The sequence below is a fragment of the Anolis sagrei genome, chromosome 3 (genome assembly GCF_037176765.1).
Source record: "Anolis sagrei isolate rAnoSag1 chromosome 3, rAnoSag1.mat, whole genome shotgun sequence".
In the NCBI taxonomy this organism is placed as follows: domain Eukaryota; kingdom Metazoa; phylum Chordata; class Lepidosauria; order Squamata; family Dactyloidae; genus Anolis; species Anolis sagrei.
In genome coordinates, this window is record NC_090023.1 from 142,438,296 (window position 1) to 142,453,494 (window position 15,199).

Consider the following 15,199-nt stretch of genomic DNA (forward strand, 5'->3'; position numbering starts at 1 on the left):
TCCATCCAGTGGGGCCAAACACTCTGGACCGTTTTCCAAAGTTTTGAAAATGTTCATCATTTTAAGCACCTTGTGGTTGTACAAAATCAAATCAAGAGTTACCAGTATTAGTTTCAGGATAGCTTTGGACACCATAGTGGACGATGCACACAGGGAACTGCCAGGGAGAGAGCATTCCTGATGGTTCTGCTAGACCTTTTAGTAGTTTTCGCTATTGTCGACTGTGGTATCTTTCTGAGTCGCCTCCCTGGGATGTGGCTTATAGGTATTGTTCTTGAGTTGCTCCATTCTTTCCTGGAAGGCTAGGGTTCAGGTTATTTGAATGACACATTCTCTATCAGCCTATTACAGCACGATTATCTGGAGAGGGCTTCTCTGTCCCACCATTATCTCAAGCTCATTGAATGAGAACAAGGGAGAGGGCTCTTTCGATGGCTGCGCCCAGACCTGTATTCCCTCCCCAGAGAGACCAGGATGGCCCAGGCCCTGTTTACCTTTTGCGGATGGGCAAAATCATACTTCTGCCATCAGGCTTTTAGGGACTAATAAGAGGTTAGCTGTGAAAGATAATGTGATTGGGATTTTGGGATGACTAAATTTTAATATTTATATATCTAATAGTTAATGACACAAAAGGTATATATATATATATGCATTTACATTGATTTAAATTGCATTGTGTTGTATTTCTTGCTGGCTGCCTTGAGTTCTTCTGTTGGAAGAAAGGCACAATTAAAAATTAGGTAAATAAAATAAAATAAATACTATATTTTGTGTTTGCTGTTCTCAATAGTTTAAAATAGGCCAGCTTATTAAAAATGTTGATATAGTGCACATCAGAAGAGTGGCACAAACTTTGCAATGGTATTGTCTGGAACTACAAAGAATATATGCACTTCTCAAGTGATTAACAGAATCATAGGATCAAGGAGTCGGAAGACACTATAAGGGCCATCAAGTCCAACCCCATGGCATTGCAAGAATACACAATCAAAACACTCGCAACATATAGGCACCCACCCTCTGTTTAAAAACCTCCAAAGAAGTGGCATACTCCACTCTCAAACAGTTCTTACTACCAGGAAGTTCTCCCTAGTGTTTTGGTGCAATCTCTTTTCCTGTAGGTTGGCAGAAGCTGGGACTGACAGCCAAAACTCACGCCGCTCCCCGGATTTGAAGCTGCGACCTTTCGGTCACCACACCCCAGAGTCGGACACGACTGGACTTCATGTCAAGAAAACTAGAATCTATTTCCTGTAGTTTGAATCAATTGCTCCATGTCCTAATTCTGCAACAGCAGAAAAAAGGGGGTCCCTCTTCAATATGGCATCATTTCAAATATTTAAACATGGATATCATGTCTTCACTTTCTCTTCTCTGGACTAAATATACCAAATTCCCTAAGCTGCTCCATGCGGGCAAATTAAAAGCTGCCTCCAAGCAATCAGAGGTTGAGGAGAGGTTTCTGGATCATGTGTTGAGAAAGATTTGTTCCAGATCAGCCACTCAAATGTTTTCATTTTATGGTGCCATGAAGGTACCTGTGGCAATACCATTAACATGGAGGTTTAGATTATCCCAAAGTGAAGTAGTTATGAGGAAGTACAAAGTAGCCAAGTTTGGTGACAAGTTGTGCTGCAATCCTCATTCAGGATGGCTTTTTTGATGGCTTGTTGTAGTCCATCCTGGTGTGTATAAGGACTCCACATCCATTGTAGCTCGTATGGTTTTGTCTGGAATGTTATGGATGGACTATGTTTTCCTCAAGAAATCACTTGCATCCTGAACTGAGTAAATCACTTGTGTTCTGAATTGAGTAAAGATATGCAGGAATCCCAACAGTCATGGTTCTAATGCTTGAGACAAAAGGTGTTTCTGATTGCCCCATTTGTGCTTGTTGGGTAGTAGACAGAAGATGCCTTTTTTGTATATCTTTTTTACCATTTGAATTCAGTTCTTTACATCAGAGGGCATTTCTCTGAGTAATTTGTGTAGTTTCTTTGGATATTAATCAGTGGGCTCTTAAAGGGAGATGATTCTATTAAAGGTAGTGTTGGGAAATTCTGTAACCTATTACACACTATGCCACTCCCACAATTGCTTTATACCTGAGGATTTAATATCACTTGGTCCTGTATCCGAAGAAGTGGGATTATAACCATTAATGCTTAGTGAAAATACAAACTAGTTAATCTTCACCCTTTCTATACTGCAAAGGACTAGCATGGCTAATTATTTCAAAGTGATACTTCTGTACAATGGAAGTGTCCACAAGATGACAAAGAATTGGTTGAATCTTGCATTCTCAATCTAATTTGTCTTCTCACAAATATATGAGGGTGGCTGAAGTCTCCCCTTACTGCTATATATTTCCCTTTGAATATTTGGTCCTTTGTTTTAGAGAGTCATCATAATATGTTATGATAGTCATAATCTTTATCTTCCGTCAGGATTAGGGACCTAAAATAACTCCTCACAGTGATGTCACTGTTTCTGTTGCCTTTAAGAGCTCTCATTCTGTTTTCCATGTTCTAAAGCAGGCATCCTCAAACTGCAGCACTCCGGCTGTTTTGGCCTCCAACTCCCAGAATTCCAGAGCAGTGAACAAGCTGGTTAGGGTTTCTGGGAGTTGGAGGCCTAAACAGCTGTAGGGCCTCAGTTTGAGGATGCCTGGTCTATAGTCATAAGATTCTGCACAGGCGTACACACACTTGACACAGAATACTATTAAATAATAGTTGCCTTCCTGTCTTAAGAGTTCATGGTCATCTAGTTTATTCCACCTGCTCTGTGCATTAGTATAGGATACATGTGAGACTATGAGCTGTTCTCTCCAGATTATTTTTTTTAGCTTTTTCTGCCTACCTATGGCTTCTTGTACTATTTGCCCCATTAACCCTTATCATTGAGGATATTGTCTCCAATAGTTGGTGTTCCCCAGTCCACTGGAATACTTTTCTCCGTCTAACTCAATTTAAAAGTCATGGTCCATGAAGACAAATCTTTCCTTACAGCACTATCTGTAGAACCAGTGAAAAGCAAAACATGCAGCTTCTATAGGAGAAAAGAGCCTGACATTAAGCCAGTCATGCTAATACTAATGTTTCAAGTCTGTATTTGGGAAAGCAGACTTCGCTATATGGGCTTGAAATATGGGGCCTTTATATTATTGTGTCTGATATTATTAAGGATGGAAACATATACATGCTTACCTGAGAATAGGCCTATTGAGCACAGTTTGATTTATCCCTGTGTAAAAATCCATACAATTTCACCGCAAGTAAAGTTGATTGTGGTGCTATTGCCATCTAAGGCCTCTTCCACACAGCTGTATAAAATCCACATTGAACAGGAATATATGGCAGTGTGAACTCAGATAACCCAATTCAAAACAGATATTGTGGATTATCTGCCTTGATATTCTTGGGGCCCTTCCATACAGCCCTATATATGGCAGTGTGGACTAGATAAGCCAGTTCAAAGCATATATTGTGGGATTTTCTTCCTTGATATTCTGGAATATAGGGCTGTATGGAAGGGCCCTTTCAGTCAGTCCTTTCACATTTGCTTGAGTTAGGAGCACAGGACCTTGGTGAAAGTGAAGAACTATGAATAAATTGTTATCATTTTATCTGAGAGAACACCTCTTTGAAAATGTCTAGGTTATTTATTTTGTGTCAAAAGCATTGCATAATTAGTATAAAACTGATAAAAATAAAGGGATCACATGCAGCTTGTTTTAAACCAAAAACGGGCAATAGCGACTGCATTGTCGGTAGCTCTAAACCGTTCTTCCTCTGTTCATGAGGCAGGACATTGTGAGCAGGCATACAGATGCAGAGTTGTTTGTTCTGCTCCACGGTCGCACATGGTGGAGGAGTCTTCTAAGTAGTGCCATTTTGCCAGGTTGTCTGAGTCTGTTCAGGGACTTCCAAGTTGCCCATTCTTGGTTTACCTTTGGAGGAAGACCCTCATGGGGAGGAGGGGGCATCCAGTTGGGATTCCCTGGTTTAGCTGCCCAGAGGGATACTCTTGCTGTTCCTGGGGAAACATTAAGAGGAGTGGTGGTTCTCATGAAACTTTTCTTTGATTTGAGTCTACTGGGAGGAGGCTGGTAGCCATGCAGTGGATAGCTTTCACAATGTTCAACCTTGTTTCTCTCACATTTAGCAGCAACTTCCCGTCACACATCAGTGGGGGCAATGCCAGTTAGCTTGTAGAGTTTATCAACAGGTGTAGGTTTGAGACATCCCGATTATTCTGCATGTTTTGTTCAGTGCTATATTCACCTGCTTCACATGGGCCAACTTGTGCCAAACAGGCAGGCGTGTTCAGCAGTTGAATACAACAAGGACATGTTATTGCGTGCAGCTACATTGTGCTTGGTGTTCATACAGTGTTTCCTAAAGTTAGTGTTCGATCTAGGATAATTTCTAGGTCTTCCAGCATGACTCTATGGTCAATGTTTGATGGAGGCTGCCCACAGAATCACATTGGAGGACCTCTAGATTCCATTAATCAAATTTATGAATAATCAAATCCACAAAAGTCAAAACCACAAATGTGGAGGAACGACCACAAGATGGTTTGTGTCTACCTAAATGGTGTCTTGAGATGGTTTTAAACAGCTGATTTTAAAGTAAATATAAGTGACTTTAATGTTTGTGTATATTTATAGTTTTATGTCCAGCACTGAATGTTTGCCATATATATGTTGTGCTCTGCCCTGAGACCCCTGCGGGGTGAGAAGGACAAAATATAAATGTTTCAAATAAATAAATAGTAAGCCTATGGTTCTCATACTAGTACATTCAATAGGAGCTGTGATTGACTTTATCATCACATTCACAGGAAGCGAAACAATATTATGCCCATTGCACTACGTTAGCTTTTGGCCAGCCAATTTTTCCCATAACGATTCCATTGATAATTCTGTTTCCTTATTATATCTTGCCCTCAGTGTCATATGTAAGGTACCTAAGTATATTCCATTGTATCTCCCTGGCCCACTGTGCTACTAGGGATGCACATCTATGAATCTTCAGCTTTGTTTTCATCCCATTGCCATCAGTGTAACCATGATGTACTGTGTCTTTCTTGTGTGTAGCACCATAATCCTGCTTTGTCTGTTTGACGTTTAATCAAGGTTTCCTCTTCCTAATTAAAAAAATGCATAGCAGAGGCTTTGGGTTCTTCTCTTTAAGGACATCTCAGACATTTGCACCCAAAGCATGAATAGCTAGCTTTTTTTGTGTCTCAGGAGCAACTTGAGAAACTGAAAGTCGCCTCTGGTGTGAGAGAATTGGCCATCTGCAAGGACATTGCCCAGGGACTGCCCAGATGTTTTGATGTTTTCCCATCCTTGTGGGAGGCTTTTCTCAAGTTCCCACATGGGGAGCTGGAGCTGACAGAGGGAGCTCATCCACACTCTCCCCGGATTTGAACCTCCAACCTGTCAGTCTTCAGTCCTGCTGGCACAAGGGTTTAACCCATTGCGCCACCGGGGGCTCCTATAGCGAGTTGTTCAGACATGAGAAAGAAAGCAAATAGTAAGAAATCTCTTTCTTTCCGCTTTCTGTTTCTTTCTATTCTCTGTACCACCTGAAGCTGGTTTGGGACTCACTGAAAAATCTGTTGTTGGTTTGTTTGTTGACAAGATGAAGCCCTTGCTTGAATCTAAGCAAGCTCAGAATATCCACAAGACATTGTTTCTTTTGATGGCAGCCCCACATGAACATGTGTGTGAAAAATACATCCTTCATCCTGAAACTGTCACTTTAGAGGAACCTGCCATGTCTGCAATAACACACTTGGTTCAGTTCTTAGCTACCACAGCATAAAAAAATTGAGGGGAGATGCAACTAGATGAACGAGAGAGACAGAGAGAGATAACCCACTTGCATTGGCAATGAATTGGTTTTTCAAATGTATTTAGCATAACCAGGATAAGCAATGCTTCAAACCATGTATTTTTTTAAAGCTTGCTCTCAAAGGCAGCCCTAGAAGTATCATACAGTATACATTTAGATCAGGTGCTTCGGTGGTAGAACTTGCATATTCCAGGCCTTTTTCATATAGCTAAAAATTAAGAAAACTACAAATGTACAAGAAAAATCAAAACAGCCACATTCTTTAAAGTGTCTCTGTGGAAAATAATAAAATTCGGTTTCGACTTGACATGATTCATTCCTTCACCTCTCAATCAATTATGCTGTATCTAATCATAGGATAGCGTTCTCAGAAATAATTTAGTGCAGTGATAAAACAGAAACAAAAAAAGTAAAAGGCACAAGCAGGTCTTTTCTTTCGCTTTTCCCCTAACACTTTATAATATTATTCTGTGTTATGCAGTTTAATGAAATCACCAAAAACAGCTAGAAAATATTATACCAATTTCTGTACACTATACACCTCTGTCCTACATCTTCCCACAATACACTTTTGAGCTTCAGGAGAAATGTACAGCATAGAAATTCTTTTAAAAAATACATTCCACATCCACACACTCAGTCCCAAAAGGTACATTCTGTAAATCAAATCTGTATTACTGATCAATTTATTATTATTGCTGGGAAACAGTTTGATACTGCCACTTGAAGATATGGCACTGTCTGAGACAGGAAAAATACCAGCACAGAAAGCAATAACTAGTGAAAGAGAGAGAGAGAGAAAACGTTTTGACTTTTGAGATGTGTTATCACTCGATTTGGTCGTGACATTATTACTTGCGTGGAGGCTGGAATTCTTTCTCTGTGCTACAAATAGGCCTTTCCGAGGATCTTCTCTTATATAGAAGAAGCCCTTTTCTATGGTGTGTATAAGGGAGAAGCTGGCTCTTGGTGGGTCCATGGATCAGGGGCTCCTTCACCAAGATGGTTTAGATGAGGAATACTGAGGGCCTAACCTTGGTTCTGGCCTTGGTTTTACACGCTTTTCAAAAGCAGAAAATTTGTGGACTGTCCATGAACACTGTCTCTATTCTTGTTCTTATGCTGCTTGAATTGGAAAATGATCAACGCAAAGGATATGGTTGGAATGCCTTCAAAGGCTAGAATTCTGCATGAAAGTTACATCTTTGTAAGTCAACTTACATATGTAGGAATTGCATTTGGGATGTTTGCTTATATTTATGTCCAGTAGAGCACTGCTAATACATTACTGTGGAGTATAGCTGGCAAAGTGACCATTGCGCAGTGGGATCAATGCACAAGGGAACTGATGCCTGTTGAGGACCAATGCACATCAGTCCTGATGCACAACAGGCAACTATACAAACCAATCTTGTCTTTGTTCTGATATGTATCTCTGTGATTCAATAGCAAGATTTAGGTACTCCCTCTACTACTCAGCTGGATTCTATGAAGCCTGTTGAAGACCAACTCACATCAGTCTTGATGCACATCAAGGAGCGATACGAACCAGACAACCTTGCTTTTGTTCTGATATGTATCTCTGTGATTCAATAGCAAGGTTTAAGTACTGCCTCCACTACTTATCTGGATTCTATGATACCTGTTGAGGACCAACGCACATAAGTCCTGATGCGCATCAGGCACCGATACAAACCACACCATTTTACCCTTGTTGTGATATGCATCTTTGTCATTCAGTAACAAGATTTATGTGCTACTTCTGCTACTTAGCTGAGTGTATGTAAAGTTACATTGAGTAAAAGGTGATATAGGATACCAGCAGTTCATAAGTACTGCTGCTGTTCATACGAAACCAATGGGTCATTCCCTCACGTACTGGAGTTGGTCTGCTACCTCATATCTAGGCCCTGCCACACTGCAGAAAATGTGCAGGTAATGGGAATGTAAATATCCAGTTCTCTAGGCCAAAACATTGTCTTTTTGGTAAGGGGTGGCCACTTGCCCACCAATGCTGATTCGCAGTCAGCATGGGAGAAGTATGTCAACCAGAGGGAGCCAGCCCCCTGCCCTCCCTCACCCCTTTCCTGCCTTTAAAAATTAAAAAGTGGGCTCCTTAATGAGCCTGGAGTGTTCCCTTTGCTCCGTAGCACCTTGAAAGCTCCATCCACTATGTTATTTAGAGGTGCAACAGAGCAAAGGGAACACTCCAGGCTTGGCAAGGAGACTATTTTTAATGTTTTAAAGACAGAAAGGGAGACAAGGGAGAGGAGGTTGGCAGTATCATCCCTTCTCTGTGGGCTGTTGAGCCAGTAAAGGAAGGATTGCTTACAAAAGGATCCAGATCTCTGGAGGTTTTTTAAAAACCTGGAACAAACCTAGATTTCCAGGTTTATTTCAGGTTAAACTGCATTATCACGAGGCGTCGTTTGGACTCCTCATGAAAATGCAGCCCCAACACCACATCATAGTGCAATATTGATGGGGCCTCTGACACTTGACCTTGTTTCATGTCAATCATACATGTCAAATATGTGACAAAATGTGAAATGGGATTTCCTTTCATGGGGATATTTGTTTTATCCATCCAAAACCAAGTGCCACCAGAAATGTCCTTTGCATTTCTGACATATCACATTAATATTTTAAACTTCATGAATTACATCAAGATATACTTCATGCAGAGTTGCTATTCCTTGAAATTAGTTATAGAATTAGTAAGGTATTTCAAGCTAGAAGAAGCTGTCACCTTAATTATTTTTGTGGCAGGTGCTGTACAGACACATGCCAAATCTGTGTTGCATTGCTGTTTGCATTGTACGATACAACTCACAAATCTGGCATACTTAAAGCAGCAGTTACTGTTTATGGCAAGCTGTCTATATGTATCCACTAGCAAGGGATTAAAGGAGTACCTTTGCTTTCCCTGGTACCTTTAGCCAAACTTACAACCTCGGTTATCTGTCTTTTGCATATTGCTTTTTTGAAGCATTTCGATTTGGTGCACAAATTAGCATAAAGGTATGTTGCCATAGAAACAGATGCCTCCATTTTGCCTCTGTGAAACCAGTCAGCAAAAAATCGAGCTCGAATTAAGAAATTAATTACAGTAAATAAACTTATATACGAACATATAAAAAAAACAAATCAGAAGGAATCCTACTGCAAATGGAGATGTGTGGCACAGGAATACAGGTTATAAATATACATCAGCGCAGATAATATCTCAGAAATGTACATATGTTACACTGGGCTCAGGGTTCACATATGCTGGCTTGAGAAGAAAATGAGGCTAAAGGAACAAGTCATAGTTATCAGATGCACCATGATTCTTTAAGACTGTTGGCAGAACGAGGTACATCCCAAAAGTGCAATATTGGAGCCTACTTGGCAGTGCCATGTGTTTGAATGCATGCAAACACTTCCTCTTCATGCATTATAGCAAGCAGGTTTTTCACATTGTTTTCAGTTATTTTAAACCAATATGTCATAAATGCATACTTGTCCATGAACTACTGACAAATGCATTCCAGTCAAACGTCTGCATTTAGCTGTATCATGAAAGATCACTCCTTTTTAAAAAGTATTTCGGGGACGGGGGGAAACTATTTACACCAGACAAGCAGTATTGTTATGGAGTTAAAGTTTCTGTGCTTAGTAGGTAACCTGGGTAAGAGTGGGGAGGGAGAGAAGTTGGAGTCCGTCATGACCTCCTTGGCCACTGAACAAATGTATGCATCAAGGACAGCCAGCCCAGCAGTACCTCCAGCATTAGCACCGTCATTCTACAAGCATGTCAGAAAGGAAGGACCCTTTTGTTTGTACAAGCAACCTGTACAAAGCAAATGAACAAGGATGTCTATGAAATTCAAATGAAAGAATCGGCAAAGAAACAATGACCAAAAACTCCCACAAAACACTGGCAAAGGAGATTTTGGGGAGGAACAAACTTAACGTGGGGCTTTTAAAATTATTATTATTCTTCACGCAGCTGCAGGCAATAGCGGTGGTAGCGAAGCTGGAAAAACATTTGCTCTAGAAAAGAATGTGTCATCCCAGGCAGAGAGTAGTGTTCAACGACACCCACATGCTTGAATCCTAAAGACTCATACAATTTGTGGGCTGCCACCTTCACAGCTGTAGTTCCTAAGACAACAGATGAATAGTTATTGACCATTGCAAACTCCAACACTTTGCGACCAAGCGCTTTGGCAATTCCTTTCCCACGGTATTTGGAGTCAACCGACATGCGGCGCAGCTCCACAGTGTTATCGTCCTCATTGCCTCTCGCCGCTACAATGCCCACCACGTTGCCATTTAACACTGCAACCCAGAAACAGGAACCTGCGGGTACAAAGCAATAGGAGAAACATGTTAATACATACCTAGATCTAGGGTTATTTAATGTTCCTCTCATTATCAAAAGTTCTTGTCAATGAAATACAGAGGTAAGAGCAAGAACATTTATGGAAATCAATACAATTCTCCCTTGAAACCAAGGGATCTTCCTAGCACTCACATTCAAAATACCCTCCTTTTGCTTCCACCACCGTCACAAGTACAGTTGGTGGGGACGAGAGAGAGGGCCTTCTCGGTGGTGGCCCCCCGCCTCTGGAACACCCTTCCAAAGGAAATAAGACAGGCCCCATCCCTCCCCTCCTTTCCTAAGAGCTTGAAGACCTGATGGTTTCAACAAGCTTTTGAGAATGATCAGTTCTAGCTCAGCCCCAAACATTGTTGAATATGGCCTTATACTTCCTATCTATTACCCTGGTCATCCCTCTAATAGGCTCTGGAAATGAGCAGCCACAGACCCGTACCTGCTATTGTTGTTAGCCTGTTATAGCACTGTACTTAATTCCCGGTCCCCTCATATTTTGAGTTTGTACTCGCCTCGGCCTGGCCTTTTAATTGCTCGGAACAGGCAGGATTATTTTTAATATATATGTGTTATGTGATAATTTTATGCTTGTGTTGTTTTGTTAATTTTATGTCATGCTGTTTACTCTGTATGTTTTGGTAATGTTACCTGGAATCCGCCCTGAGTCACCCTCGGGGAGATAGAGCAATATATAAATAAAGTATTATTATTATTATAAAATACACTACAATATTATTCTCTCTTCTCCTCTTCAGCACAGTTTCTTTATTTATTATTTATGCAAAACATTTATATTCCGCCCTTCTTACCCTGCAGGGAACTCAGGGTGGAGCACAACATATATCCGGCAAACATTCAATGCCGGGACACAAAACCATAAATGTATACAAACATTAAAATCACTTATATTCACATTAAAAGTTGCTTTAAAACCATCTCAGGACACCATTTTGCCTCATTGCACTGTTTGTTTGTGTGTGTGTGTGTATGTCAGGAGTGACTTGAGAAACTGCAAATTACTTCTGATGTGAGAGAATTGGCCGTCTGCAAGGATGTTAACCAGGGGATGCCTGGATATTTTTGATGTTTTACCATCCTTGTGGGAGGCTTCTCTCATTAACACAGGTTACAAATAGATAACATCATAAGGAACTAAGTTTGCCAACTCTGGGGGCACCCCAGATCTCTGGACAAAAAGCTGAGGCTTGGGGACTCCACCTGTTGGTGTCATTATGCATAATATGTTAAACATCAGTCACAGTTTCTAAGAACATGTATTCAAACAGTTAACACTAAATTTAACAAATGTGAAAACATTTCTCTGTTTGTAAATTAGGATTACCAAGCTCTGCAGTGAACAGGAAAAAAACAGAATATTATCAGCTCTGCTCTAACACTTTTGCAAACAGTGCTTTTGAGAAAACCTAGGAGTTGTAGACCAACCAAAGGTTCCAATTTGGTTTTTCTCACCCTGGACATTCCACAGATATATAAACCCCACTTGCCTAGTTTCCAACAGACCTCACAACCTCTGAGAATGCCTACCATAGATGTGGGTGAAACATCAGGAGAGAGTGCTTCTGGAACATGGCCATACAGCCTGGAAAACTCACAGCAACCCAGTTATGCCTTCGACAACACATTGATCAGTTTACAATAGTGGCTTCCCAAAGCAGTCTGCATCAGTGCAGAGCCAAGAACATGCACACATGTGCATGTGAGTGCAGAGGGATTTTCAAAGGGATATTCTTGTCTTGAGTTTAATTCCATACACTCGTGGCCATTCCATGAGATCTCCAACCCAGAACCTTTGTAAAAGTCTGTGACAACAGGGCAATTTTGCGGTAAAATCCTTCTGGAAACACCCCTAAATTAGTGAAAGATTCTACAGTTCAACGTATTCCTAGAGGCTCTCTGTAAAAAATATTCAATTAGATATAGGATTTTTGGCATCTCTGAAAACTGTAGGAATGTGTAAGTCTTAGCACTTAAGAATAAGAAATGCATGCATACATTTACAACTATGTTGCTTAGACTCCTTATACATTGCCATATAAAACCCAGATTATCTGCTTTGAACTGGAGTATATGGCAGTGTAGACTCATATAATCCAATTCGAAACAGATAATGTGGATTATCTGCTTTGATAATTTGCATCATATGGCAGTGTGGAAGGGGCCTTAGTCTTCTTTGCATTCCAGTTCTCAATCCTGAACTTCACTTATTTTGTTAAAAACAACTTGAAAAAGAACTGCATTAGATCAAGCTCTGGGTCCTGCTAAGTTTACCACCCACAACCACCTGCCAGGTTTCTTCAAGTGTACAAGTTGAGGCAAGAAATGGTTACCCCTTCCCTCCTGATGCATCCTTTTCTCACGCCAGGAGGACTGAAGAGAGGGGCCTGCGCTGCCCGCAGCCCCCCTCCCCCTCTGGTAAGTTTGGGGGGCAAAATGGGAGGCTGGATAGCATCCAGGGTCAACCTTTGTTTGACCCAAAATGCCATCTAGCCACCCCTCCCAGAAAAGCTCAGGGTTTGGGTTGGGGGTGCGGACTAGAATCTGAGAGGAAATGGATTGTTTTAACCCACTTCCTCTCGGGTTTTAGCATAGTGTAGAAGGACTCTTTGGGTTTATTGTCGAAAGCTTTCATGGCCGGAATCACTGGGTTGTTGTAGGTTTTTTCGGGCTATATGGCCCCTGTTCTAGAGGCATTCTCTCCTGACGTTTCTCCTGCACCTATGGCAGGCATCCTCAGAGGTTGTGAGATCTGAGGATGACGACTACAGATGCAGGTAAAATGTCAGGAGAGAATGTTTCTAGAACAGGGGCCATACAGCCCAAAAAAACCTACAACAACCCAGTGATTCTGGCTATGAAAGTCTTCGACAATACAAAGGACTCTTTGTCGCAAGAAGAGCCTGTGACAACCCTGTTCAGGATTCCAGAATTTGTTTTTCCTTTTGATTTTTTGCCTTCACCCAAAAGTCAGCCAGTATACCATGGTCACTTTATTAGGTTGCTTCTCTAAACTCTTCCTTCAGTCCCCCGCTCCCCCCTCAATAGTCTTTTATATCCTCGGAGTAATCTGGCGACACTAGCCTTAAAGACTACCCTGCTAATTATATTGCAAACAAGCATTTTCTTACTGCACAGGTCATTACAAAATTATCTGAAAGATTACAAATGGTTTTCAACAGGGCGGGCGCTATTGGACAAGCTTTTACTAAGTCCTTAGAAATTATATTCTGAGCTAGAACAAATGATAGGATGCTTCTCCAAGCAATTATATTCTGAACACTGATTTGAAGCTTCCTACATTGAAAACAGATCCACGAGAGCCAGCATGGCACAGTGGATTGAGTATTGGCTTACAACTCCAGAGACTAAGGTTCGAATCCCCTCTCAGCCATGGAAACCACTGAGTAATCTTGAACAAGTCACATTCTCACAGCCTTAGAGGAAGGAACAAATCTTGCCAAGGAAACCCCTTGATAGACTTGTATATAGAGTGGTGTAGATGAGGTGTCTTAAATGACTGAGTGGTCCTTTTGAACAAATATTATCAAGGAAACCCCATAGTACCCCCCCCCCCGCCTTAAGTTAGATAACAACATATGGAAAACAGCTCAAACAGTAGGTTTAAATTGGTCTTTAACACAACATACAAAAAATAAAATGCTAAACAGGACGAGCCAGAATCAGGCTTTGCAAACATTACAGGTGATGCTCCAGTTGCTTCAAACCATAGCACTTCTGCAATATTTTTAAACCAATATATCATCTCTAATCCACAAACTGGCTCCTCATTATAACTGGGGAGAAAGACGGTACCCCTATCTTTGATCACGTGCATTTCAGGATTTAATCCTTTCTGGAAAGTTTTCACGTTACTGCCATTTGGTATTTTTCTGTCAAAGTTCCACCTTTTTGCCGAAACATGGAGCTCATTGTACATAAGTATCAAAATCCAGTGTCATTCGGAGTTGGCATCTAGCTGTCTTCACCACTTTCCTCCATTCCTGGTGATTATGACAGGTAAAAATGGATTAATCTGATTTAGCCTAATTTCTGTAAAAAAAAATAGTGGATGCTCTGGAGTTTGTTTGAAACTTCAGAGTATCCTGTGGTTTTGGAGCAGTGTGGACAGTTTGATTAGATCTGATTCAGACTAGTTTGTTGTCCACATGGGGTACTACTGCATTTCAGCAGCACAGAAGAGTCCAGGGAAAGGAGGAAATGATGCTCATGTTGCCACTGTCACTGTTTCCAGCCAGCTGCAGAGCTTTATGTTAACTATATTTTAAAAGGCTTACATGGCCAGCATCACTGGGTTGTTGTAGGTTTTTCGGGCTGTATGGCCATGTTCTAGAAACATTCTCTCCTGACATTTTGCCGGCATCTGTGGTAGGCATCCTCAGAGGTTGCGAGGTCTGAGGATGACTACTACAAATGCAGGTGAAATGTCAGGAGAGAATGCTTCTAGAACATGGCCATACAGCCCGAAAAACCTACAACAATCTCTATGTTAACTCCTTGCCTTGATGGGTGTCCCACTCTGACATCTACAGAGTTACCCATGTGACCAGGAAAAAGGTGGGGACATCAATCCTCTTCTTTCTGGTGCATAGGTGCTTCTGTTGATGTCAGCACACCATGTTCAGAAGCTCATAAGGAGATCTGTGGTTGACTGGGAGTGACACTGGCAACATGGAAGGTGAGCTGATGATCCAAAGTTAGAACAAACTCATTATAAGCATTCTCTTAGTGACTTACAAATAAACATGTTCCCCTATAGAAGCAGTTGAACATTTTTGTCTATCGTGGATGTCCATGTTCAGCTGATGGTTGTGCAATACCATGTGTATTGTAGATACACTTATGCATTGCATCTGCAGGTATGTAGTGCACATTACAATTACGTCGTTCCCGTTTGTTTGCCCATTTAGTT

General features: G+C 41.1%; 1 protein-coding gene across 2 annotated transcripts in view; it reads right to left on the reverse strand.

The window, feature by feature from the left end:
• Nucleotides 1-8,024: 8,024 nt before the first annotated feature.
• The window catches only part of NAT8L (N-acetyltransferase 8 like), a 49,459-nt gene continuing 42,284 nt past the window's right edge, over nucleotides 8,025-15,199 (reverse strand). For both annotated transcript variants that reach the window (XM_060769306.2, XM_060769305.2), the window contains one exon: nucleotides 8,025-10,214. In XM_060769306.2, coding sequence (XP_060625289.2) covers nucleotides 9,847-10,214 — 368 coding nt within the window. In that variant the 3' untranslated portion in view covers nucleotides 8,025-9,846. The remainder of the gene's footprint in view (nucleotides 10,215-15,199) is intronic.